The sequence below is a fragment of the Balaenoptera acutorostrata genome, chromosome X, assembly GCF_949987535.1.
Source record: "Balaenoptera acutorostrata chromosome X, mBalAcu1.1, whole genome shotgun sequence".
Classification (NCBI taxonomy): domain Eukaryota; kingdom Metazoa; phylum Chordata; class Mammalia; order Artiodactyla; family Balaenopteridae; genus Balaenoptera; species Balaenoptera acutorostrata.
In genome coordinates, this window is record NC_080085.1 from 115,194,838 (window position 1) to 115,222,072 (window position 27,235).

A 27,235-nucleotide genomic window follows, 5' to 3' on the forward strand; every position below is an offset into this window, starting at 1 on the left:
CATCCATAGTCCTAACCATAAGTTTGTTTGGAAAAATATGTACATTGAATACAATTAGAGCATATTGTCTTCATAACTTTAAAAGCCAATACTTTAATGCTCACCTTTAACCTCTATCCTAGACAGAGGGGATAGATTAAAAAATAAAAAGTGCTATTTTTCTTTTCAACATGTTCTTAGATGTGCAAGTATCTCCTTTAATAATTTTTAAATTAAAACACTCACATATTTCATTTGCATAGCGTAATGGACTGAATGTTTGTCCCCACCAAATTCATATGTTGAAACTCTAATCCCAATGTGATGGTATGTGGAGGTGTGGTCTTTGGGAGGTGATTAGGTCATGAGGGTGGAGCCCTCATGAATGGGATTAGTGCCCTTATAGGAAAAAGCCAGAGAGTTAGCTAGCTACTTTCTGTGATATGAGGACACAGCAAGAAGACAGACTTCTGCAACTGAGAAGAGGGCCCTCATCAGAACCCGACCATACTGCCACCTGATCTCAGACTTTCAGCCTCCAGAACTGTAGGAAATAAGTTTCTGTTGTTGATAAGCCACCCAGTTTATGGTATTTTGTTATAGCAGCCTGAGCTGACTAAAATGCACAGTCAACTTTGTCTTTCATTGACAACTTTGTTTTATTCCAAGGAGGACACACTGTGGACTCCCAGAAGGAAGCACCCAAAGTTAAGGCCATTTGGGTGTGCTAGATTAGAATGGCTCATCTCATTTCCATACCTGGTGGCCGAGAGGACAAAAAGAAACTCCTTGAGAAAAGAAAATTCTCTCTGTGATGTCATAATGTCTAGTGGCTGCAAACCTTGAAATCACGAAATTACTCAGAGCCTGTAATTTAAAGTTTATTTCATATCTATTGTTAAATTACACAAAAATCAGTGAATGGTTTGTAAAGCTACACCACTGGAAAGATGTTTACAGTCAAAATCATGGGATTTACATGATGGTGACCAAAATGTATATTTATAACATCCCCTATATACAGTAAATCAGTATAGACAGAGAAAATGCACTTAATCTCTGCAAACCATGCACACCACAGCAATAACACAAAATATTTTTTCTGTAACAAGCTTTTCCACTGGCTCGGGCTTCATCCTGCTTTCCAGCAGTACCTATCAGTTTTAAGAGCAAACAATATCAATCAAAACAAAACAAAATTGAAATACCACAGTGATCTACAGAATCATTAGTTTAAAAACACAAAGTACACAAAATAGTTTCACTCTAAAACAGTTTGACTTCAAGATGTTTTGGATTTTGAAAATTTTTTTCCTTTCAGTTTTCCAGTTCTCAGATTCCCAGGACTGCGATACTGTCGGACAAAACAAAATTTAGATCTACTGATACAAGTGCAGAGTCAAGAACATTTATTTTTTAACCAAGTACTCAGCTTCTTGTCCAGCTTGTGGCCTTATTATTACAGATGAAACTAGATCATGCAAATGAGCAGATTGTACAAGATGTGACTTTATGGTCACACTTCTAAGCATGTCCCTCGTGAAAACATAAATGCCACTTCCAGTTGCCTTTTTGATTGACAGCCAGGGGCTTAGCATAAGTCCTTACGAAAGGATAGCAAAACCCGTAAAATGGAAACTGCCCAGAATCAGGATGCCTGCTTGCACGGTGGGTTACATCCTTCTTTTTGCCCTGTGCAATTCGCAGTTGATACCCTAAAAGTATTTCTGCACAGACTTCCAATACCAAATCACTTTCTTCAATCCATATGCTTCTGATGTTTAACCTCAATGCAGAACACTCCTGCCTTTTGTTTTCTCAAAACGAAACCTGGTACACGGTTCACCCAAAGTATGGAGGTAAAGCTTTTGGTGTTACTGAATAATGCTGACTATCCTAGTGCTTATTCTACCCTTGTTTTTTCTCTTGTAATTGTCTATACTCTGTCAACACGAAAAAGAACTAATGGGCTAGAAAATAGCCAGCCCTACTGGAAACATTACAATAAAAATGCACAAAAAGTAAATAACAATTCATTCACATTCAGGTTTAATTCTATCTGATCAAGAATAATAACTTGAGCAATATTTTAAGACACATTATCCTGTTCAAGAGTTTCTTGATAAGGACCTCACTACACAAACATTGATAAGACAGTTCTACAGAAAGAAAGTCCTGACTTTAATCCAGGATTATATTATCACAATGAATTCAGCAACACACCATTTAGATGATGAAGAAAGATTCTAAAACGGGTTAGTTTGGAATGAGCACAGCTCGGAGACGCTTTAAAATGAATGAGAAGCAGCGCCAAAAAGAGTCCAGAATTGTTGAAATTACAGTGCCCAGAAATCATCTGGAAATTAGATCTTTGCATTGGTACTCCATTTGGAAAAAGTGTTTTATTTAATATGAGATACACCCTGTTTAAAACCTTTAAATAGTAGAAGGCAGAAAAAGTTTAAAATTTTAAACATCTCTGAAATAACAAGATATGAGTCCCGTTCCACTCGAAAGCCAATATTTTTACATAAAACTACCCATGTTTGGGAGAGAAGTTTTTCATTTTCTACAGCTTGGTAAACTCTGCCATCAGTTCTTATTCTGTTTAAATAGATTCCTTGTTAAAATCAGAAGAAAATGAACAGTTTCGTGTTTAATTTTAGTTTCTTTTGTGTTATATTCATGCTTAGCCCTGGAAAAAAATGTTTGCTTCCAAGACTGGGTTTCAACAGTGTATCATGAATAATGTAAAGTCCATTTCTTAGCTATAAGTTGAACCGGCCACATTTTATGTTTTCATTTTGTCTCTATGACTAATTTAAGAACTTCTGAAAATATCTAAACAGCAATTTCTGATGAGTCTGGTTTGCCTTTTGGATTTTATAAATTCCCCACGAACCAAAAAAAAAGACAATTTAATTGCATATTGAAATTTGTTTTACCCACGCACAGTAGAACACTGAATTGAAAGGCAACTGTAAAGGCAACATCTTAACTTTTTTAACTTCCAAACTTAAGGAAGCAGGATGTGTCTGGACACTCTCATGTTTGAAGACTTGCCCTATTTTGACTGGCGCTTTGGGAGAAGTGTGCAAAAGCCTTTGGGAGCCATTTAGCGCCATTTCTCTACACTGCCTATGTAGTCATGGGTGCCATTGCTGGTGTTGCTATCGCTCTGCTCTTGGCCAGGGTTCTGCTTCTGGCTTTCCCGGTTCTCCTTCGGGCTCGGATTCTGACCCAAGCTCTGAGTCAGATTCGGAATCAGATTCTGAGTCACATTCTGATTGGCATTTAGGTTCGGGGCCTGACTCGGATTCTGACTCAGATTCTGGCTCTGGCCCTGACTCTGGCTCTGGAAATGGGTCTGAAGGAACCTTCCCTTCAGAAATTTGCGTTGTTCCTGACGCTTCCGCCTAGCTTCCTGATGTTCCTTCTGCCTCATAAACTGATACCTTTGCAAAAAGAGATCTTTTGCATAGCTGTACAATTCCATATCCAGAAAGTTCAGTCCCTCAATGTGCTTTTGGATTTCCTCATTGATCTCTACGCTAGAGGCCCTAGTGGTGTTATATTGGGTAAACGGCGAAATAAAGTTCATGTTGAAGGTTTTCTCAAACAGATACTGGGTCTTCCGCTGAAACTCGGTGAGGCCGAAGAACGCCATGTGCTTCAGATTCGATTTGGCGCTTTCCAGGAGGACCTTGTTCCTCTGCTTTTCGGGCATGACCGACAGGTTGTAGCAGCCGACGAGGGTCAGGTCAGAAAGCATGCGCACCTGGCGGTTGTTGGCTAGGTTATAGGGACAGTCCATGAACTCCTTCAGGGGGCAGCCAGACCAGTCGTCTCCAGTGTAGCAGCTGGGCAGCTCTTCGGAGGTTGGGGGCCTCCCGTCGCAGACATGCAGGGATGCTTTCCATGTCGCCCCTCTCTGGACATGCCTCCACTCACTCAGGTACCGGGACACTGGGTCGCGGAGGATGGTGATGTAGTGGAAGTTCCTATGGACAAAGAACAAAGGCCAACGGTCAGGGATTCGGGTGACATAAGTGGAGTCAGGGAGGTGCATGGCATATATGATGTTCACTGGTCAGGAAGGAAGGCAAAAGGGAAATGATGGCGATCTGGTGGCAGTTGTCCTGTGAACTGTGCTCTCGTCCCCTCTCTGAGTCCCACTAGCCTGTCCAGAGAGCTCATTTTTCACCCAATTCGCTGGTACTGCAGCTAAAGCACTACATCAGCGGAAACTCCACTCCCCTCCCCTCCTTTCCCTGCTTTTCTCTCTCTCCAACCAATGACGAAGTCCTCCCAATGACCTCATTTATTTCATACTCCCCACCCCCAAACCCCCATTAACTGATCGTGAAACGGAGACTCAGTGGAAACATGTGATTTTACTGAAGTGATACAAGGTTGACAAGTGAGCTCAAGTTCTAATCTTTCTTACTAAATACATAAAAGCATTTTTCTAATATCTAGTCTAATCGGGATATCTTATTAAAGAACAAAACTTCATTGAAAGAGTGTGTGATATGATGCTTTTGATTCTGGCTGTTGTCATAACATCATGGCTCCTACGTGATGGCAGTGGAATGTGGAGATATGCAGCGCAGCCGGGGTGGGGGGCTCCAGAAATAGACATTGTGGTTAGTCACTGACTGAAATAGACATGGTAGCTGCCAATGGCATATATATAAGCTACTACCTTGGTTTCAGCCTTTGCTCACGTGCTAATATTCCCAGCAGAGGCAAGTTAACTCTATCAGCTCCAAAATGCCCCTTTTCTTTACCCACAGAAAGGACACCCAGATGTCAGCATGTGTGGAGGCTTTGCTGTGTGGGTGTCTTCAATTTAAAGCTGCAAACTGATAAAGTTCTTTGCTCAAATAGCAGACTAGGAAACATTTAAACCACACACCCACACACACCCATACATAGCAGGTGCACGCACACACGTGCACACACCCCCTGCCCACACACACCCCGGAAGCATCCCGGCTTATAATGTGATCGGGGAAAAACAACTCAGCAGTTGTGCTTTCATAATAAATGAGCTTCCACTCAGGTTCAGTGGATAAAGGACGAGGTCGTGGATGAGCCGGCCTATCGTGGAAGGAAGACAACAATAAACGCTGAATATTAACATTTAGTTTCTGAAAAGAAACCTGGGGAATGGCTTGCAGCTTCCCTGAAGTTTATTCATTCCCATCTGAGGGATGGTGGTTCTGTACCCACCCATGAGAAGCCAGAGGGAACCAACTCAACCACCCAACTCTCTGAGTCTGGTGGCTGATATCCTCTGAGCAGAGTCTCCTCCGAAGTCTTGGGCTTTGAGCAACGAAGGCACCCTGGGATCTATATCCCGTGTGCCTCTGTTCTGTGCATGGTGTTTCCTCTGCCTGGCGTGACCTTCCTTCTTTAACTGAAAAATTCTAGGCATCCTTCGAGTTCCATTCCAAGTACTATCTCTCCTCTGAGAAAATGCATCTCACCCCTTGCTGTCCGCCGTCACCTCTTCCTCAGTGTCACTTCCACACTTAAACCTTTGTGAAAACACTTTTGATACTGAATTGCAATTAGTTGTTTGCATTTCTTCTTAAACTAGGTTTTCCGGGGCAGGGGCTTTAGGCATTCTTCTCCCACTCTCATCTCGTCCATTTCAGCTTTGTACCAGGCACAAAGCAGAATCTCCGTAACTCCTTTAATTACTTCTTTAATGAACTATCTGGGGAAGAGGGGGGAAAGAGTTCGGAACTGGGAAGGCCATGCCTCATTATATTAAAAACTCTGGAGAATCTAAGTGTCTGGCAAAAATCATAGAAAATTTTAAAAATCACCTTCTATGATTTTCTGGAATAAACAAGCATGGGGCACAGGAGAAGCATTGGGGAGTGAGGCCGGAGAGGGGGCCAAGATGACCTTCACCTCTCTCAGTGCTTTTCCTGGGACTTGACGTTGCTGGTGCCACTCAAATTCATCTCTGTAGAGACCCACTGCTAACGAGTAGCAGCTTTTGTTCTCCAGTAGCCTCCTTGACCAACAAAGGTGACTGCTGTTCCCATGGGCTCTGCCCTTCCACTCCTAGCTTTGGTATTCATTCATTCATTCCTTCAGTGTGAATTTATCAAGCCTTTATGCTAGGCCTGAGGCCATAGCTTTGTGGCAATTAGTCTGATTATTTGGGGAAAAAAAGAAATTTATGAAGTGCAGTGACACATTTGGATTAGTCTTTCAACCAGCTTTTCCAGGCATGCATTATAAATGGGTGTTTTAAACCCCCATGATGCAGTCACCTTCATGCTCAGCTGACAGTCTTCTGTTTTACTGGTTTAAGCCTACAGTGACATCTTCTGGTAAACTCTAGAGTGCACCCCTGTGCAAGCCTGGGGCTCTCCTACCTAAAAACTCTCCCTTGTCCTTCAGAGTAGACAGATCGCAACCAGCAGGGTTAGTGTCTGGACCAAAGCACCATCCCCACGTGGAGAGAAAGAGAGGGAGCCCAGGAAGGCAGAGGCAGACATTCACAGACGCTCTCATGTCATGGATGCGCGACTCCTCCCTGATGAAGGTCTCCCAGTGCCTTTATGAGAGGAGAGCCGTCCAAGGTGCGCAGCCTCGGCCTCCACACTGTAGGGATTATCACAGCAGCAGAGAAATTAGAGGCGCCTACACGCGTGCACGCACACGTGCTAGTGATGAGCGCTGCCCTCCACTCAGATGCCAATAGCTCTGGAGAGTCAGTGACTGCCAGCAGCCCCCTTCTTCCAGGGAAAATAGGCCCGGGGTGCCAGACTGCCTTAACTGGAAACACTTGATGCTGCTTGGAAAAAGATCCCATGGGTGAAAAGGAAGATCCGCTGAAGGGTGGGTCTCCAAGACTGTCCAGTGGCCTCCCAAGTGGCATGGTGTGTTGGAGGTGGGAAGGCAGGTGAGGATAACCCCTGGGAGGTTTTGTTGGGCAAAGGATCGAGGCTGCTCATTATTCGGAGTGAAGAGTTGTCAGGGAAATGTCAGAGAAGCCGTCTCCCCACCCAGAGCAACTGAGGATGTGGAAGCCCAAGCCAATGGGACAGTGCATGGAGAGGCACATAGGCACAGAAACGTGGGTGGCACTCTTCCAGCGCCCAGCTCTGTTCAAGCACCTGTGTGCCTGGCACTGAGAGAGGCCCTGGCGATGCCTAGAGGGCTAAGACTCGGGGCCCCTAGCAGAGCGTTCCATTCTAATGTGCTATTAATGACTGGACCAGGGACAAGGCACAAAGAAAGCACCTTGCAGTGATGCTCAGCCTAGCCTGATGACAGAGGAAGAGTTTCTGTAGCTTTATTTTGAAAAACAAGGGAGAATTAGATGAGGCAAAAAAGAGCAGAATGGAGTATGAGGCAGAAAGGTCAGCATGAGCAAAGGCACAGAGGCATAAACTAGCCTGCTGTGTGCGGAGGAAAGGCACAGGAAACATCTTACTGGGAATTACGGGCCAGTGGCCGGAATGGAGGATGGAGAGGTAGTTACGGACCGGGTCGTGGAAGGCCTCAGATGCCACATTAAAGAAGTTAGATTTCTGGGAATTCCCTGGTGGTCCGGTGGTTAGGGCTCCACGCTTTCACTGCCGAGGGCCTGGGTTCAATCCCTGGTAGGGGAACTAAGACCCCGCAAGCCACGTGGCATGGCCAAAAAGGAAAAAGAAAAAAATTAGACATCTGCAGGCAACAGGGAGGCCTTTTTAAAGGGTTTTAGGCAAGGGAGTAACATGAAGAGGTCCGCGTTTTAGAAAGATCACTGTATATGGTGTGTGGAATTGGGGAAACGAGTCGAGGTTACTATAGAAAACAAGACAGAAGAAGAGGGAGCAGACTAGAGGGAGATTTAGGAGGTCAAAGTAACAAGACTCAGTGACAAAATGAATATAGGGGAGAGGGAGGAGGAGGGGTAAGGAGGCCTCCCAGGTCTCTGGCTGAATGGACAGATAGAGCCTCAGACAGTGATCTGGGCTTCAGATGTGGAGTTGTCAGCAAAACGTGGTAGTTTCAGACCTTGAGGACTTACTTAGGATCGGTTTTAATTCCACAAGTGTGGCTTCAGGTATTTGAAAACAGCATTCCAGTACCCCGAGGTTTCTTTTCTTCATGCTAAATATGGTTTTCAACTGTTCTCTCCACTGCTTCAGGTCCCCTCACTATCGTTTTCTTTGCCTCTGAATATATTTCACTTTATTGGAACATGCCCTCTAGGCACAGTCTGACAAGGAACAAGTAGGGACAGTCTATCTCCCCCCTCATTCTTGACACCATTTCTCTTAACGTGGCCTCATATCACATCAGCCTTTCCGGCAGACGCATCACATCACTGACACACTGTCAACTACCTTCTTGCATTCTTTTACACATAGGCCATTTGGAAACTCAATCTCCTTTGTCCAGAACCGATGCAGTTTGTTTGTGGCCCTGTTTAACTTCTTCTTGGTAGAGGAAGTCTAAGCCTGTCAAAACGCATCTGGATTCTGATCATATCCCCCAATATCTTCACCATATCTTCTTATTTTCTTCTGGCAATGCCTGGATCCAGGCATTGATTAAAACAGAACAAGATGCAGGTGAGAGCAGGTCTTTGGTAGCTGCTGGAAATCTCCCTTCGAGTTGACAGAAACCCGAAGGGTGCTGCTGAATGGTCTGATTTAATGTTAAACGAGTGAGCCAAGCTCAGTCACAGAAAAATCACACTCAGCCTGTTTCAGTTAGTATGTTTCAGTTAGTAGTGATTGGACAGGAATATCTTGTGACCAACCATGTCATTTCATTAAGATGACCAGGTGTCACATCTTTACAGTCATGACTCCCACTCAGTTACCCGAGTTGACTTAAAGACCATTGTTTGGTGCCTTTGTATGCCCATGGTTTCTCGACAGGCAGGACACAGTGAAAAGTTTGCCACCCTCTACAAGTCTAGGCCAACTTTTACGTGTCATTGGTAAGCAATTGTGGAAGAACAGCAACCAAAGAAAGAGCTGTCCAAGCAAGAAACCTGGAGGCCGTCTTTGACTTCTCTATCTCGCTTACCTCCAGCGTCTGAATTTTCCCTAAGTCCTGCTGATTCTAGTTCTTAAGAGCTCACAAATTCATCCTTTTACCACTGCCTGGAGTCAGGCACTCATCACGTCTCTACTCAATCACTGCATCAGCGTCCTGGCCACCTCCTTGTCTCCAGCCTCACATCCATTCCACACCCCCATATGGCACGCATCTGACCTACCACTCCCTAGTTAAGACCCCTTAATGGCTCCCTATCAGTTATGACATGAAGTTCAAGCTCTTCCACATGCCAGACACAGCCTTGTGGGACCTGGCAACAACCTTTCTTTCTCTCCAGCCTTATCTCTATCAAGCTCCCTCTACACAAGTCTTTCTCAACCATGAGTAATTTTGCATCCCACCCCTCCACTTCCCTTCCCTGACTCTAGGACCTTTGGAAATACCTGGAGACATTTTGGTTGTCACAACTGGGGGTCAGGTGCTACTGGCATCTAGTGGATTGAGTCTACGGATGATAAACAGCCTACAATGCAGACTATTGACTAATTATCAGTAGTGCCAAGGTTGAGAAACCCTGCTCTATACTCTACATCCCAAGTATGCAAATGTAATCTTAATATTCCAAATTGGTCCCAGGCAAAGATCCTACAGGCCCTTTTCCTTTGTATATGGAGTGCCTACTCTTTGGAAGGGCTTCGATCTGTCCTTTGTAGGTTACCTGGAAACCTCCAAGACTCAACTCAAAGATTGCCTCTTCCACTTTCCTTGACCTTCCTGGGCAGAGTTAACTGCCCTGGTATTCCTCTGTTCCAGCTGTGCTGGTATTCTCCTATTGTAGCATTTATCACCATGGGCTGTGGTTGTCTAGTGATTTGTCTGCTTTGCCCATTGGACCATGAGCTCTGGAAGGGTAGAGACTGAGTAGCATTTATCAACATAAGCTCCTCTGGGCCTGGCACAATGTTTGACATAAAATAAGTGATTAATAAAAGATTGTTGAATGAATGGCTGTAGCAGAAGCAGCCGAGCTTACCATGAGCTAATGGGAAAATGCCTATCATTTTCTTTGATAAGGAAAAACCACTAGATGTCAGTATTAAATAACAGATATACCATTTTACACCTGTGCCAGAACATTTTAAGGAGCTCTAGCTATATTTAGCAGCTGTTCCTGACTTTCTGTGTAGTAGCCCAATGTTAAAGAAGGCTGGGAAGTTTAAGGATATTAAGAGTAAGTAAATGGATAAAAACAAGAACCATACAGTTTTCATTTTCATTGAAAGAGATTATTCTGAAATAAGTACCTGAGTTCTAAGTCACAGAATTCAAGACTTGGCAGAGCAAGAAGAAACCTTTGAGATGGCAAATCATCTAAATCAAAGTCTTCACTTTAGAGGTGAAGAAGTCAAGGCCCTGAGAGGCAAAGATTTGCCCACAAGTCACAAATTGCCAGTAGCTCTTGGGAATCAACCTAACTGCAAGGAATATTCCTGGGCTGAAGGCCTGTATTTTTAGTAGCTCCTGTCTTTGTGTCAGTTAATTACCTAGGACGGCACAGTAAACCGTGCCTGGAAGAGCCCACTAACCCTCACGAAGGGGAAGCATCTGGCTGCTGAGAGCAGGCATTTCCTTACACCAACTGCATAGCCAGGAGCTGGGCGCCTTCGTGCCTGGCACTTACACATTAACTCCCAACAATACTGTGAATCAGATATTATTATTCCCATTTTGAGGATGAAGAAGCTGAGACTAACAGATATGATTTGACCCAGTGTCACAGGTTAAAGTAGGGATGCTCAGACATGAACCAGTTTCTCTTTGACTCTAGAACCTGGATTCTTCCCATCCTACTGCTGGGACACAAACCCAGGACTTCTGCTCCTATGAACAAGCTAAGGAAGTGGTTCTCAAATTGTGGCCCCAGAATCAAGCAGCGTCAGTATCACTTCATAAATTGTTCGAAATGGACATTCTTGGGTCTACCCACTGAAGCAGAAACTCAGGGGCTGGAGCCTAGCGATCTGTTTTAACAAGCCCTCTGGGAAATTCTGATGGACGTGTGCTCGAATATGAGAACCACTGTCCCAGGCATGTGGCTTCAGATATCAACAGTCCCTCAGAGATCCCAGGGGTGCCCAGAGTGTGGACAAGTGACCCAAGAGGAAAAAGCATGACAAAACAAGCCTAAGGATGCCCACTGCTGTCCGGGGAAAGCCCAGGGAACTTGGCCTGAGCAAAGTTATGAGGATTATGCTGTAAACATTTACTTTCCTTTAAGGCCACTGGTTCACAAAAGGCCACAATAAGGTTTTTCCGGCACCACTCAAAGTGGGAATAAATATTAAAGCCATTTTTTTATGGAAGAAGACCAGCAAAACTGTACAAGTTAAGGTCATAGGAGTGATCAATAAAAAGTTAATTTAAGAAAGGAAACAAATTCTTAGCCCAAATCAATAGGACTGAACATTTTGGTACTGTAGCTTAGTTTTGTATTTTATTTTTAAAGTTCAGCCTTTGCACATCTTATTCTTGGAGTAATGATGAGTGGTACAGAAATAAGAACTGTGGTTGGTGGTCCTAAGTAGACTTGGGAGGGGGGCTGTACATGACATTGGGTCATTAATGCCGAAGGTCTGGTCTCCTTCCTTGGTTAATGATGTCTAAACCAACTGCACGGATCCTCCCATTGCATGTAAACGACTCGGTCAAAGCAAGGAGGATGGCTTGCAGATCAAACAACATTAATATATGAACACAGATGAAACGAAAGTGTAGTTAAACGATTCAAAGGCAAATATGCCTCTGATGGGATTGGATCCCCCAAGCCCTGGGGTTACCATTTTAACTGCTTTTCTTGTGTGACTCATATACCAGCAGTCCCCAAAGAGGAGTCCCGTAAATGCTGTGATCAGCAGTGGGAGCAGCCTCATAAAAGAAGTGTGGAACTTGGGACTTCCCTGGTGGCGCAATGGTTAAGAATCCGCCTGCCAATGCAGGGGACACGGGTTCGAGCCCTGGTCCGAAGATCCCACATGCCACAGAGCAACTAAGCCCGTGCGCCACAACTACTGAGCCCGTGTGCCACAACTACTGAAGCCCGTGCACCTGGACCCCATGCTCTGCAACAAAAGAAGCCACCGCAATGAGAAGCCCACGCACGGCAATGAAGAGTAGCCCCCGCTCGCCACAACTAGAGAAAGCCCGCGTGCAGCAACGAAGACCCAACGCAGCCAAAACAAATTAATTAATTAATTAGTTTTAAAAAGAACAGTGAATTCTCATGGCCTTCAAAAATTTTTTTTTAAAAAGAAGTGTGGGACTTGAAGAGGGGACAACTTTGAAGTGGGTGGATGCTCATTTAGATGTGTTGTCTTTGGTACATTTGTCAAAACAGTCCTGTGGCTTAGTAGTCATGTGCGGTCTAGTGAGAACAGTGAGCCCTTACAGTCACGTCAAGTGGGTTACTTACAATCACTTGATTGTCTTCACAACACTAGGAAGACCTAAATGATCTGGATGCTGAATTTCTCTCTTTTTCTCCTTCAAGCTGATGCCCACAATTAGGCCAGGCTCTCCCGGGCAACCCAGGAGAGGTGGGGAAAAGGACCAATCCTTGGGAGCCCAATGATCTATAAGACAGCCACGACTTTCACTGGCTCTTTGAATGGGTTGACTTAGAGTCCTTAGTGGTACACAGGCATTCCAGGAAAAGCATCTACTGGACATAAAACCAACTCGGAAAAGGCTGAAGTTCTCACACCCCCCAAATAAGCCATCCAGTTCTCCTTGCAGGGGGTTTTCTGCTATTCTTCACACCTCACCCAAGGGAGCAGTTCTGTATATGTAAAATAACACCTTAATCAATGCCTTAATTAACTGTTTCCCCCCCCCCCTCTGGTTAACTGAAGGTTAGCCTGTGTGTATTGTGAGGGAACATTCAACGAAGCACAAATGGGCTTTCCTTAAACAGAAGGATGTTTTTCTATGCCATTCTTCTTTTCTTTCTTTTACAAGGCAGGAAAGTGATGGTTTCTTATTTGGTGAAAGGGGAGAAAAGAAGATTTCTTATGTCTGTAAATTCAAAACCAACGTGGAACTCTTCACAAAATAAGTCCTGGTGATATTTACTTCTTTTTAAAGGAAATCTAGCTCTCCTCCTTCCCAAAGCCCAGTAGGCTCCGAAGTACATAAATCTAAGGACTTTTGCAAACAGTGAGAAAGCTGAGATTTTTAACAAGATGTGAAATTCCAAGCTTTATGACCCGTAGTTACCAGCCTTCACCCAGAGTCCACTCAACTGCTTGGCAGCATGAAGAGTTTTGCAGCTTACACTGCCCCCTGAAATTTTTTGCATTCTAAAATTACCCTGTGAGTCTCGGCTCATTAATACTCAATGTGATTCTGAGGTGGAAAGAACTTTTAGAGAAAAACCCTTTCAGTGTGAAGGGGTACGATCTATCCATGTCCCATGGAGACCAGTTCTGCCACTGATTAACAAACTCAGGCTTCCTGCCTTCTCCCTCCCCACATGGTATTTCTCAGCTTCCTGAGTGTTTCCATGTGGCATCCCCCTGGCAAACTGTCATCCCCTGAGGGTTGGCATCTGGGGCAGCCAGGGTGAGGGGTTGGTTTTCTTCCTCCCTCCAAAAGAGCAGGCAGAGGTGAAAAGGGGGTAAACTTCACCCCCCAGGGGACAGGAGGAAGTCGGGACAAATGTCTAAATGCCGTCCCTGGGACCACCATGGCTGATGTCTTGCTCTTCGGATAAGCATCCTTGGTAACTCTTGTCGTGGGTTTCAGTGAAGATAAAATGGGTGATATATATAAAGTTCTTGGAACCGAGCTTGGAACCCAGCACTGAACAAATGTTAGTTACTATTGTTGTCATTGTTATAACTGTTGTTGCCGTACAGATTAGGGTATTCCGCTAAGAGATGCTATTCAATCCTCCTAAAATCACAAAGCTGGCTAATGACTCTGTCAGGTCCGTGTGACTCCTGAGCCCAAACTCCTGCCCTCTGCCCTGGCTGAGGTGCCCTATTTGCTCTTTGGCCAGGTGTATCTGAGCCTGCAGCTTGTGTGCTCTCTCTGGGTTGTACATCCCCACTTGCACCTGGGCACCGAGCACAGCCTAAGGCGCTACAGGCCAAGGGCACAGCTGGCCTGGCCGGAGCAGGAAGTTTCAGGAGGAGGGGGGTTGGATATGCCAGGATGTGAAAGGAGGGGCTGGGTCCGTGGTTTCTGTGAGCCCCTCAGAGTGATGGGACGTGAGCACGGCGGAGCTGGGGGCCCCCACTACCCATCGCACGGATGAGGAAACCAGAGAAATCTGGAGCCCCTCGGGGTCCTTGCTTTAGGGACTTCCCCGAAGACAGGGACTCAAGTAACAGGCCTTTTGCAGGCACCTCGGGTGTGCTTTGGAGAAATCATTAGAGGAGAACTGGTGGAGATAAATGCCTGCTCTCAGCATCGTGCTATTTTCCAGAACAGCACAAGGGAAAAGTTTCCGCCTCGATGAAGGCTGCCCTTCTCGTGTCCTGGGTTGATGTTAATGAGCTCTAATATTGTTGTAAGGTGCTGAGAGAGATGAAGCGCAAACCCTGGCTTTTGTGGGGAAAACAGACCTCGTTTACCATTTAAACTGTGAAGACTGGGAGCCATTCAGAATTTCCAGGGCTGGCAGGGTCGTGCCTCCTTTCCCCTGGGAGCGCTTTTTTTCCTGCAGGTATTCAGGCTGCAAAAGGCACAATTACTGGATAACGCAGCTGTGCTGCATGTGTGTGGAAATGAGCATTATATACAGCACCAAGCGCAGCCTGGTTTCCTCACAATGATAACACTGGAAACGGAAAATGAACTCACTAGTTCCCCACCGGACCTCTCTACCTCAAAAAAGAATCCCATGTCACGCTGGAGTCAGTACAGGAAGGGGCACCAAAGACAGAAAGATTGTGCTGGAGCGGAAGGAATGATTTTGAAGGATCTGTTAGTGGGAAAAGCCCGCAAGAGTTCTAGAAGTTCTGTGCGTCAAAGGGTCATTTCTCGTGGTGTAGATAAGAGACTGGATAACCGTGTTTCCCCTCTAAGGCAAAAGAAGACCGTCTCTGGAATCAGTGGTGCCCTCCTCACCCGCTCCGCAGTCCCAGGCTGCTCCTCCAGGTTACAACTGAGTATCGCACTGGAATGACCCGAGTCCTGGGGAAAAGATATTTTTGTACCTGTCCAAAATGCGCCAGAGTGGGAAAACTTAGAGTGTGTGAAAACAGACAATGATGGATGTTTTGAAATAGAAGTCCTGGTTCCATTTTGGCTGGTGAAAGCACAGACATCCCACAATTTTTGACAGATTAGAAACTCTATTTATTTAGGCCTCGCCACACGGCTTGCGGGATCTTACTTCCCCGACCAGGGATTGAACCCGGTCCACGGCAGTGAATGCGCAGAGTCCTAACCACTGGACCGCCAAGGAATTCCCTAGAAACTCTTTTTATTTTATTTATTTATTTTTTTAAACACACAGATGGTCATATCTTTATTTATTTATTTATTTATTTATTTATTTATTTATTTATGGCTGTGTTGGGTCTTCGTTTCTGTGCGAGGGCTTTCTCCAGTTGCGGCAAGCGGGGGCCACTCTTCATCACGGTGCGCGGGCCTCTCACTATCGCGGCCTCTCTTGTTGCGGAGCACAAGCTCCAGACGCGCAGGCTCAGTAGTTGTGGCTCACGGGCCTAGTTGCTCCACGGCATGTGGGATCTTCCCAGACCAGGGCTCGAACCCGTGTCCCCTGTATTGGCAGGCAGATTCTCAACCACTGCGCTACCAGGGAAGCCCTAGAAACTCTTTTTAAATGGCACTTTCCAAGCAGCATCTTGGGCCAGATGGAGCCCTATTTTTCTGGGAAGGGGTGGGGCCATCTTCTAGTCACAGTGGGGAGCTGCTCTCCAGATGGGGGGGAACCATGTTCTGCGTGTGTAAACCGGCCCAGCTGGTGAAAGCAAACCCCCTGTGACGGGGACTGATGGGTGCACCCACAGGTGAAGGCAACAGACCCACATTTTGCACAGAGTAGCAGGGCCGGCAGGCCCCTCGGAGGTCACTTGGTCCAATCACTTTACGAACGAGAAGAGCAGAGCCCCGAGATGAAAGATAAGGGCTTGCCTGGGGTCACATGAACCGTCTGTGGCAGAGCTGTGATCCGAAACCAAGTCACTGACTCCTTCCTCAAGTTTCAGAAGATCATGCTCAAGGTGACTGACAAACAGGAACCAGCTTCAGGGAAAGGCAGCCCCTCTGTTTGGTTAGAAGCTCACTTATTCTCCACTGCAAGATTTGAAAGCCATAAAGAAGGACTAAAAGTCAATGCTCAGACTAAGAGAGATGTCTGACTCTGATTTTCTAATCGAAGGCAAATGCTTGAGGGTGCAACACCCTCGGAATCTTCCATTAATCATTGACTCTGAAGACATGTCAGTGGGGAGTCAGAGTCATTTGCATGCTGCAGGAACCACCGACAGAGCTTTCCCCCGGGGCTTGGCTTTTCTCCTTGGAATCAAGGTTAATTCTCAGACATAGTGACCCACAGGAAGTTGGACTGAAGGCCCCAGATGATTACTCTAGACATCCCCCTTCCCACAATGGTTTTTCAGAAAGGTCATCTGAAAAAAATCCACTGATATCCTGGGACAAGGAAGGAAGAAGGGGAGGAGGGAGGAGGGGAGGGAGGGAAGGAAAAAGGGAAGGCTGGTCAATAACAATCAGAAGTTTCATGTGAAATGATGGATGACTCACTGCTCTTATATCTTTCGTTCCTCACACAGGACAAAATATAGAACTGCCATTTTAGGGGGCTTCCCTGGTGGCGCAGTGGTTGAGAATCTGCCTGCCAATGCAAGGGACACGGGTTCGAGCCCTGGTCTGGGAAGATCCCACATGCCGCAGAGCAACTAAGCCCGTGTGCCACAACTACTGAGCCTGCACATCTGGAGCCTGTGCTCCGCAACGAGAGGCCACGATAGTGAGAGGCCCGCGCACCGCGATAAATAGTGGCCCCCGCTTGCCGCAACTAGAGAAAGCCCTCGCACAGAAACGAAGACCCAACACAGCCAAAAATAAATAAATAAATAAATAAATTTAAAAAGTGAAATTCTTAAAAAAAAAAAAAAAAAGAACTACCATTTTACAGATGAAGTTTGAAATTCAAACAAAGGAAGTGACTTGCCCAAGGATACACAACTCATCAGCAGTAGGTCTAGGACCATAACCCAAGTCCCCTAACTCCCAATTCTCTGCTTTCCCTACCATTCTCTGTTGCACATTAAGCCCCCAATGGATGTCTGAACAGTCTATTTCTCTTGTTTTGTCTTTCCAACCAGGCTGTACATTCCTTTAAGGTCAAGACTACTTGGAATTCCATGGTGGTCCAGTGATTAGGACTTGGCGCTTTCACTGCTGTGGCAGGGGTTCAATCCCTGGTCGGGGAACTAAGATCCCACAAGCCAAGCGGTGTGGGGAAAAAAAAAAAAGCTGGTAATCAAATAGTATGTACAGCATTATTTTAAAACAAAAAAGACTCCTTGGCATGTCTCCCATCTCTCAGCACTGGGCCTAGCACCTTATGGGAATGCAGACTGGTGGGTCAGTTAATGGAACATTTACCCTCAAGCCTTGGAATTGGCCCGGATATTCTTTCTTGCCTTCTTCCACCTCTCTGTGCATCAGCTCCTTCTCTCAGATTATTCCCCACTAAACAGAGCTCAAGGGCATTATTCCACAAGCCACACAGGCCTCTTCCTCCCAACATTCCCCTGCCTCTGGCTTGCTGCCACTCCTCCGGCCCCAGCGTTGGCATTCCCTAGCCAGAAGAGACTGTTGCACGTGCAATGCCACCTGAAAGGGTGAAGAAGAAGGCCCCTTCCCCTCAAACCCTTCCTCACTGAGGCCCAAAATCCCACCCTTAGTTAGAATTTTGTTTGTCCTTCATGATGGCTAGAAGCTGTTGTCCTCCAATCTTCACCATCCCTGTCCTACACCTCCCCTTTCCTCTTGCCTTTTCCTGCTGGACTCTCTCAGCTTAGGCTGTTCAAAACCTTAGATATGGAAAGAAAGTGCTTAGACAAACTCCATTCATCAAAGTATCATGTACTTGGCGCCACCAGAAGGATTTCCGTTCTCGAGAGGCATCCCCTGAGGGGTAGTGCTGCACCCTCTTCACTTAGGAGAGCATTTCTGGCAGCAGCAGGGCAAGCACTAAAATCACAGCCGGCAGGTGACTGGCTACTATGCCGGTGAAAGGCTGCTTCAATGGTCTCAATCAGGATGCCTGAGCCTTTATGCTCAAAGAAAGCACAGGAATTTAAAATGAGGCCATTTGGTGATGGTTTTGATCAGACTGCTTTTCCTTTCCAGAATCATGAATCAGTCATGAACACACTAAGATTTGATTTCCCTAGGGCTATTTTTGAAGTCCTCTTGTTTCCCTGCCCCACCTCTTTCCCATTTAACATTCAGGGGTCAAGATGTTACAAGAAATGTGTGAGGGGAGAACACAGCAACCTTCACCTTCTGTGCGGTGAGAAAACGTGTTGACAGTTGAAATAGGGGCAGGTACATTCTGGAGAGGCCGGTGTGGCTGCATTTCAGTGTACCAAGCATAGTTCAGGTGACAAGTGAGTCACATTTGAGGCTCTTAAATAATTTGAAATATTTCTATTTCTCAGGTCATTTTCAAGGATTAAAGAGCTATTATTCCAAACATTTTTGAAGGCATAACACTCTCTTTGTCCTCTTCTTCTGAAAAGTTCTCTATCGCAAAGATGTTTTTTTTAACAAAGCACATTTTCTTTCTCTCTCATTAGATCTTTACAGCATGCCTGTGAAATAGACAGGTCCAGTCCATTTCATAGATGCAGGTATTAGTGCACAGACAGGTGAAAGGTCACACAGCTAGTAAGGGATCGAGTTACCTATGTCTGAAACCCACGTCTAGACATCCAGACTCGTCTTGCTACCTCATGCCACTGTGCTCATTTATTTGAGAATGAAAGGAATTTCACGTGAAGCGGTGCAGAGCTTTCTGCAACACCCTAATAGGACATGCAACCAGGGCCAGCCTCGTTGGGTGGCAGAATTTTCAGGGGTGCTGGGAAGCAGAGCTCCCCCTCTCACAGTTGGCCAGGAAACCACAATGTAAGGTTTATTCCTTTCCTTTAAGGATCTGCCTCCTGTGTCGGGGGTGGGGAACAGGCGATAGGGGGTAGTGGGTCATAAGCCACTAAGACTTATCAGTCATTTAGATGTCAGAGGGTCTAAATGACCTCTAAGATATCCCTCCTGTAAGTTTAATAATCAGATCTCACGTTGGGGAGGGGGAAAGGGGGTGTGCAGGGCATGTAAAGAGACGGGCATCAAGTTTGGAGGAAGAAACAGGAAACTAAGAAAGAAAACTGAATACACCAAAGGCAAACGTGGCAGCCTTAGAATTTTTCTGGGGCTAAGGACCCGTCAAGAATCTCTGGTTTAAAAGTAAATGTAAAAGCAAAGATATAAAGGGTAAAGCACAAGGCTTTGCAGGGAAAATTAGCAGACTGATTTTTCATTGAATAATGCCCACGATTTATCACTAAGTTACTGGTCCAGGTATCTTCCATCCTATCCCTGCTCCCCTGCACATGGACTCCCACACACTCAGCCAACCAAACTCTTCCTCCTTGTGCCTTACAAGCCGCCTCACGCCTCTGCTTCTGCTGGCCCCCCAGGCACACTGCCTGCTCCTCTCTACCTCTCTCCAAACAGGTCTTCGCCAGCCTTCCTTCCTCCTGATGGCCACAGTTGAAGCGGCCACACCTTCCTTGGAGTCTGTAGAAAGGGTTATCTTGACTTCTCTCCGGGGACTCTATTCATCTGACTTTGTGACGTTGGTGTTCATGTCCAAGTCCCCTTTTCCCTCCAAGGCCGTGGGCATCGTGGAAAGAGGGCAGGAATGGGTCTTCTTGATATCTCTTCTCCTCTCTCCCCATGGACGTAGCTGACCCCGAGTCTTGGGAAGCAGTCAGCCACTGATAAATACTTGGTACTTAAGAGCTCTGTCTCTGGGGTTAGAAAGTTCTGGAAGCAAGCCCCAGCTATGGAACCTTGGGCAAATTACTTAACCTCTCGGTCTTGGTTTCCTCAGCTCTAGGCACCCAATCTCACGGTGTTGTGATTCTTCAATGAGATAACCCATGTAAAGTGCTTAGCACGATGCAGGTCACCTGGTACATGTCCCACAATTATTTGCTATTAATATTATTTTTCTCTTAGTGAAATGTGCAGTCCTCTCAGGGTCCCTTTATCAATCACCCGACCGAGACATCATCCCAGAAGCAAAGGGAATCGTGTCAGGAGGGTTTGTTCAATGCCCTGACTCACACTCTAATTACAGCAATATTTAGCTCATCAAAATGCAGGGAAAGACAGGAACTGGTTTCAACCTGAATCCAATATTTCTGGGGCCCGCACGCTGAATGCTGCCGAAGTCTCCACTCCCTGAGCAGCGGTTTGTAGAGATGGAATAGCGGCAGTTTTTCATTTTCCAGAGTCCACTCACCCTTCCAAGAATCTCAATGCCTCATTGATTCATAATACAGTGCATAAAGATTTCATTTTTCCTGCCCACAGTGATACATTATGGAAGCAATCTGTTTTGCCACTGAAAAGTTTGCTTAGTAGAAAAATTTGGAGTTTTGACATTCAGGAAATTACAGTCATCTGTAAAACACGATTGATATGCCAAGGCTAACATTTTCATTGCACTCGCAGAGCCAGAATAACTATGATAAAATATGTGTTACCCTACACACGTTTCAGGATCTTTTAAGGAAACATTAGTTAGCTCTGAGAGTCCCTCCCAAGGCTCCTGGACTGTAATGGCTGTTCCAGTTAGCTGTTCGCCATTCACAAGGGTACCCCCATCGACCAAGCCAAAACTCGGGTCCTCAGAGGAAGCAACGGCCTAACACGTCTTCTGACTTGGCCTTGGGTTGGAGGCTGGAACTACATATTCTCATGCCACCAGGTTAAAGACATGAAAGAAAATCAAGGAAAGTAAGTGAAAAATATTCCATCCCCATCGTGGAATTGTTAGCCAGCCACAAAAGGCCCAGGTTTATATTAGTTAGAACTAGAAGTTGAAGGCTTACAAAAGAAAAATTAGACTGTGCTATATCTGCTCTCTATATTTTTACACCCAAGCATTTCTTTGTCTCTTTCTGGGTACCATTTTCAGTGTTAAATGGCATCAGAAACCCAAGTCTCTGGAGTTATCCACCTGTTCAACTTTTGATTTCGGAATGATAAATGCAATTTAGCTCAGGAGTGTGAATGATCTTTATGGCCATATTCATGCAGCTGTCCGTTCAGGTTGGGCTAGGTGACGGGCAGCTTTTATTTGGTCCTTATCCATTGAGACCCGTGGGAAGTACACATGCAAATGGTCTGGTTCTGGGGGCAAAGGGACAGGTGCCACTGCCCTTGACATTGGAAACAGCTTCGCATGATTCCCTATCTAACCACAGGTCAACTTCTTTAGGTCCTGAGAAAAGCCTTCTGCACAAAACATATAAGTGTGCGTCATGGATCAAGCAGTCTTTAAAGACCTCAGAGAAGTCCTGCATGCATTCATACTCAGTTACAGCAAGTGTTCACGGACCCTTTACTAGGCGTGAGTCTGAGTGATTAACATGGAATAATTCATTTACTTATTCTCACCATCTATGTGGCAGGTGATAGTACTATCATCCTCTTTTTATGGATGAAGAAACTGAGGCACAGAGAGGTTGAGCAACTCCTTCAAAATCACACAGCTATAAGAGGTGGAGCTGGCATTCAAGCCTCCAACAGGGTGGCTGTAGAGCCCACGCTCTTGACCTCTATGCTCTATTGCTTTGCTTAAACGTTTTTGGGGAAAAGCCCTCTCTTGTCCTCCTGAAGCTCTTGGATACTCCCTCCCCTTTTTTTACATTGACAAAGCATTCTCCTCCTGCCCCATGTTAAGCTTCTTGCGGCTAACAACTTAGCTTCATTCATTTCCCAACAGTGGTTGCACAGACGCTAGAGAGGCAAAGCTAAAGCCAAAGGGGGTGGGGAGGAGGAGAGATGGGTGCCAGACACACAGTTAGGCGAAGAACATGCCGACCTAGGAGCATTTGGACCCACCAGCAGGGGGATCCGAGGAAAAGTGATTTCTCAAAAGGGTGTGGAGGATCCACTTGCCCCCCACTGGGCTTAAGCTTTGGGGGTTACCCATATTCGGGGTTCCTGGATCCCATTGCTCCCCTCTGGTCCTTATTTAAACTGATTTGGCAACTAAATGAGGGAGACTGGGAGAAAGGAGAACAAAAAGGACTCATCAGAAGACTAGAATGAAGGGAAGTAGAGGTTAGAGGAGTGGAGAAGATGGAGAGGAAGAAAGCAGGGTCGAGGGGTTGGTAAGGAAAGGAAAGGATGAAGGGAGAACAGAGAAAAGAGCAGAGCGGGAGGAGAAAGTGGAATACGAAGGAAGTGGCATGAGGTGGGGTGTGGAGGTGGCTAAGAGATGGGGGGAGACTGAAGGGAAAGGCAGGTGGAGGCGCTCTCCCTCCTGCCTTCCTGTGATCCAAAGCCTGTCCACACGGGCTCTCATCTTCTTTACTAGTCGTCCTTGAGCACTTGGGTGCCAGCGCAAGGCTCTTCCCTTGCACCGGGCTCCATCTAGATGACCTTGCTCTTTCCCTTCTCTGAGCAACAAGTGCAGTTAGAGTCAGTACTTGACTCCTTTCCCTGAATTGTTACACACGCTATTTTTAAAATTTCTTTTATTCAAGTAGAGTTGATTTACAATGTTGTGATAATTTCTGCTGTACAGCAAAGTGATTCAGTTATACATATGTATACATTCTTTTTCATATTCTTTTCCATGATGGTTTACCACAGGATATTGAATATAGTTCTCTGTGCTATACAGTAGGATGTTGTTGTTTATCCATCCTATATATAATTGTTTGCATCTGCTAACCCCAACTCCCAATCCACATGCTATTCTTTTTTTTTTTTTTTTTCGGTCTGTAACTAGGCTATATACTCTTCAGGGGTTGGGATCAACTCTTACAGCATTATTGCTGTCTCCAAATCTCTCTCCAACCATTACAGGAAATTCTTTGAGCATTAGGGTGACTGACATATTTAGTCTCTTATAATCATTAGTTCATATTTATTAGCACGTACTTTATTAGAAAGGAAATAAATATCCTTGCAGGTATGGGACATGAGACAGAGAGTTTTTCTTGGGAGGAAAGGCACTGTTTGGAGATTGCAGGTGCTGGGGGAAGGGACCAAAAGCACACCCAAGGGAAGAATGGTTCTAGGTGCCCCACATAATTCACTCACTTAACAATCCCCCCAGAGTTTATCTATTGTATAAAGCGAGAGATCCCTGATATATTCCCGTCCTTATATAATCCTTCTTCTCTATTTATATGATACACATGACTCAACTTTAAGAAATAGTTCTTAAATACTCCTAGGCACGAGTAAGAAAGCTAGGGCTTGGGAACTAGCAGCCTCGGGTCTCTTCAGTGCGGCAAGGGACTGTCATCCCAAGGGACCGTTTCCAGAGATGACTCTCACAACCCCTGCGGGTTGTTGAGAGTGGGAAGGGTTTGGGAGACCCGCTAAAGACAGGCACCCAGAGTGCCCTGGTCCCACTCAATAATGAAGGTGGGCTTTCCTTCTCAGTCCCTCTTGCTTCAAACCTACACCGACTAGGCCTGTATCTCTTTCAGTACAGTCAGTCTTCAAGACCTCAAGAAAGCAAGGCTTTTTCAGGGCTCTGGAGGTGCAAGCCGGGGGCAATTCCAACACGGTTCTCCCTGGCTGTCCTTTCTTTCTTTTCTTTTTTCTTTCCTCTCTTTCTTCCTTTCTTTCTTATTGAAGTACAGTTGATTTACAGCATTGTGTTACTTTCAAGTATACAGCAAAGTGATTCATATATATATATATGTGTATATATATATATATATATACATATATATATATATATACTCTTTTTCAGATTCTTTTCCATTATAGGTTATTACAAAATGTTGAATACAGTTCCCTGTGCTATACAGTAGGACCTCGTTGTTTATTTTATATGTAGCAGTGTGTATCTGTTAATCCCAAACTCCTAAATTATCCTCCCCCCTTTCCTCTTTGGTAACCATAAATTTGTCCCAGCCCCTTTCACCAAGTTCTCTAGCTTCAGGGATTCAATCCCTTACCTACTTAGCAATTTTCTTCATTCCTGTCCCTAGGTGGTTTCTTTCACACCTCCCCCTATTGTTCTGTTTCCTCCAATTCCAGGGTGATCGATGACCCACTAGGCATTTACATTTACAAAGCAATTGCATTTACATAAGATAGCTCCTATCAAGAGCCCAAAGAGGCACAACTATAATACATATATAATAGGGAGAGTGCCTATTCATCACCCACTTTTACAGTGCCTTCCAACAAGATGGACTGTTCTAGGAATTGGTATATAAGGGGAGAGAGCCCTGTAAAATTTATCGCTAAAGGTAATCAATGAGTTCCAACTAATGCGCTCCACACCTCGAGGTGAAAATATAACAAAAGTATGGGGAAAACATATTTACTCCGTAAAGTTTGCTGAATTTAATTTGTGCTTTCATTGATTTCATTTAATACAAAGATTATATAATCAGGAAGTCAGTACCAATTGAGAATACCAAGCCTAGTCTGCGCCCATCAGGGCATTTTGATAATATCTAGAAATGGCAGGAGATTCTCATTTAATCGAATTGGAAATGCAACATATATTAGCTTACAGAAACTTAATCAGTGTGATCAAATTAAAACGGGCCACTCAGACATACCATGCTGATTAAGGCACTTGCAAACACTCCACAATTATCAGAGATTTGTGGTGTTAATGATTTAAACTCAGGTTTTTTTCTCTGGGGATTCAGCCCTGGACCTTTTTTTTTTTTACTAGACAATTAGAAAACTCCATCCTTTATTTTGAAAAATGTTGCAATAGTATTATTGACATTAATTCTCAAAGAATGCAGAATAGTAAAGACCATGTGCTGCTGCTTAGTTTTTTCTTTTAACAGTCAATGACTTCCCTTTGGGATGAGGATCATTAATCTCAAAGCTTTAGCTCTTGGGAATGAAGTTTGGCAATGGTAAAGTGACCATTTTTAAATGTATCAGAGGAAAACTCCACTTTTCTGCTTTCTGCAAAGCAGCTCTATGTTTTACTTAAAGGGGTTTGCTTATAGCCCTATTCCAAAACCACTTTGAGTGAACTGGCTTGTTGTCCTGGGTGGGAGACTACAGAAGTAGGCCATTTCTTTTAAATGTGTTCTTAATAGACCATTATGAACATTAGCTTGGGAGATGTGAATTACTCCTCCCCTCCCCCCTTTAAAACCCACCACCCTTAAAATGCAGCAGTAGTAAATTACCTGGAAAGGATCTCGTGTTCCTAGCTCCATTATTTGTGTGAATAGTGGTGATGGGGGCTTGTCTAGCTATTTGTTTCTACTTTAGTCAGCAAAGCCAGTCCCTACATTAACAGCAGAGAAAATGGAGATTCAGAGAGGCTAGGTGACTTTCTTAAGGTGGCAGAGTTAATAAGGATCAGGTCTGTGGCTAGAATTCCAGTCTTTCAACTTTCAGGGTTTTTTGTTTTTCTCCCATCGATGCTTGGGCCCAGCCCAGTCTCAATTAGGACAAATACCAAGTCATTGGAATCTGCCTTAAAAGGATGGTGCACTAAGGAATAAGCCAGTCAGTTAATGAAGATAAGGACTACTGCGGGGATAGAGCAGAGGGGGATGAAGAGGAGGAGGGGAATTGTGTGCTGAGATGGGGTAGGAGATCTGACTTCCAATAGGCCTGGCAGCAGCCTGCTGTGGCAAGATGGTTAGAACCAACATCCACCAAAAGCACGATCAGGCATTATTTCCCAGACACTAGTTCGGAAAGGCAGGGACAAGTGATGGGTTAAAATAAAGAGGCCTGTGGGGTCAGCGCATCCCGGAATCGCTCCCTGCACCTGTCTGTAATCTCACAGGCTCAGGGGAAAGCCAGGAGTCCTACACTTGGTTCGATACCCAAATCCCCAACACAATTCTCTTTGTTTAAAATAATCTTGAGGGTCTTTAAGATTCCAGGAGAAGGATTCATTTATTTATTCGTCTGTTCATGGAAAACATAGGGCTAAGTCATTTTAACGTTTTCACATATTGAGTTACAGTGCGTTAGCGTTCTACCCTTGCAATAAGATGAAACGAGAGAATAGGCGGTCTTTCCCAGAGTGTGTTGCAGACACTTTATTCTGTTTCTTATGGACAGTTTACAGAAGTGTCTCATATCAGTGCATACACTAAGGGCATGATGTACTCTGGAACACTGTGGAAGAGAAAAGAATTCCACCTACTCTTCCTTAAGGAGCCATAGCCGTACATTAGCTGGAGAGATCGGCAAACAGGGGGAAAGTGAACAATAAGAATGAGAGCTGTTACTTCCAGAACTTTGTCTTTTATTATGCAGCATGCACACTCCTCCAGCTGCGTCTCTGGTTGCACCTTCTTTACAGAGCACACCACTCTGTTCCTTGGATTCTAGGTATCTGCGTCTATCAGCATCTTCTCTACTTGAAAAATAAGATGCTTGGGACTTCCCTGGAGATCCAGTGGTTAAGACTGTGCACTTCCACTGCAGGGGGCACAGGTTCGATCCCTGATGGGGGAACTAAGATCCCATATGCCGCGTGGCATGGCCAAGGGGAAAAAAAAAAGAAAATAAGTTGCTTAAGAGCAGTGACTGAATCTGTTTCCGTTTCAGCCCTGCTTTCTCCACCTCCTCCCCTCCTTCTCTCACATCTACCTCTCTACTCCCACCCACCCCCAGCATCTGGTACTGTGCCCATCACATACCAGATGTACAATATTTGCTGATTGAAGTAACGAACACATGTTAGTGCCTGGTTAAATGCTAAATGGATATTGTTCAAGAGGAGGAAGGGATGCTCTCAGGCTGCATCAGGAGAGACGTGAAGGAGGGAGAGGCATATTAACTGTGTTTTACAATATAAGTAGTAACAATAATTCCATTTAATGAGCACCCATGTGGACCAAAATATTTGCATAAGTTATCTCACTGACTCCTCAAAGGATCTCTAGTAGAGAGAGGTCTAATTATTACC

At 45.1% G+C, this 27,235-nt stretch overlaps 1 protein-coding gene across 5 annotated transcripts in view; it reads right to left on the minus strand.

Moving 5' to 3' along the window:
- Positions 1 to 847: 847 nt before the first annotated feature.
- HS6ST2 (heparan sulfate 6-O-sulfotransferase 2) overlaps positions 848 to 27,235 on the minus strand; it is a 313,350-nt gene continuing 286,962 nt past the window's right edge. For all 5 annotated transcript variants that reach the window (XM_057539023.1, XM_057539020.1, XM_057539021.1 and 2 more), the window contains one exon: positions 848 to 3,980. In XM_057539023.1, coding sequence (XP_057395006.1) covers positions 3,095 to 3,980 — 886 coding nt within the window. In that variant the 3' untranslated portion in view covers positions 848 to 3,094. The remainder of the gene's footprint in view (positions 3,981 to 27,235) is intronic.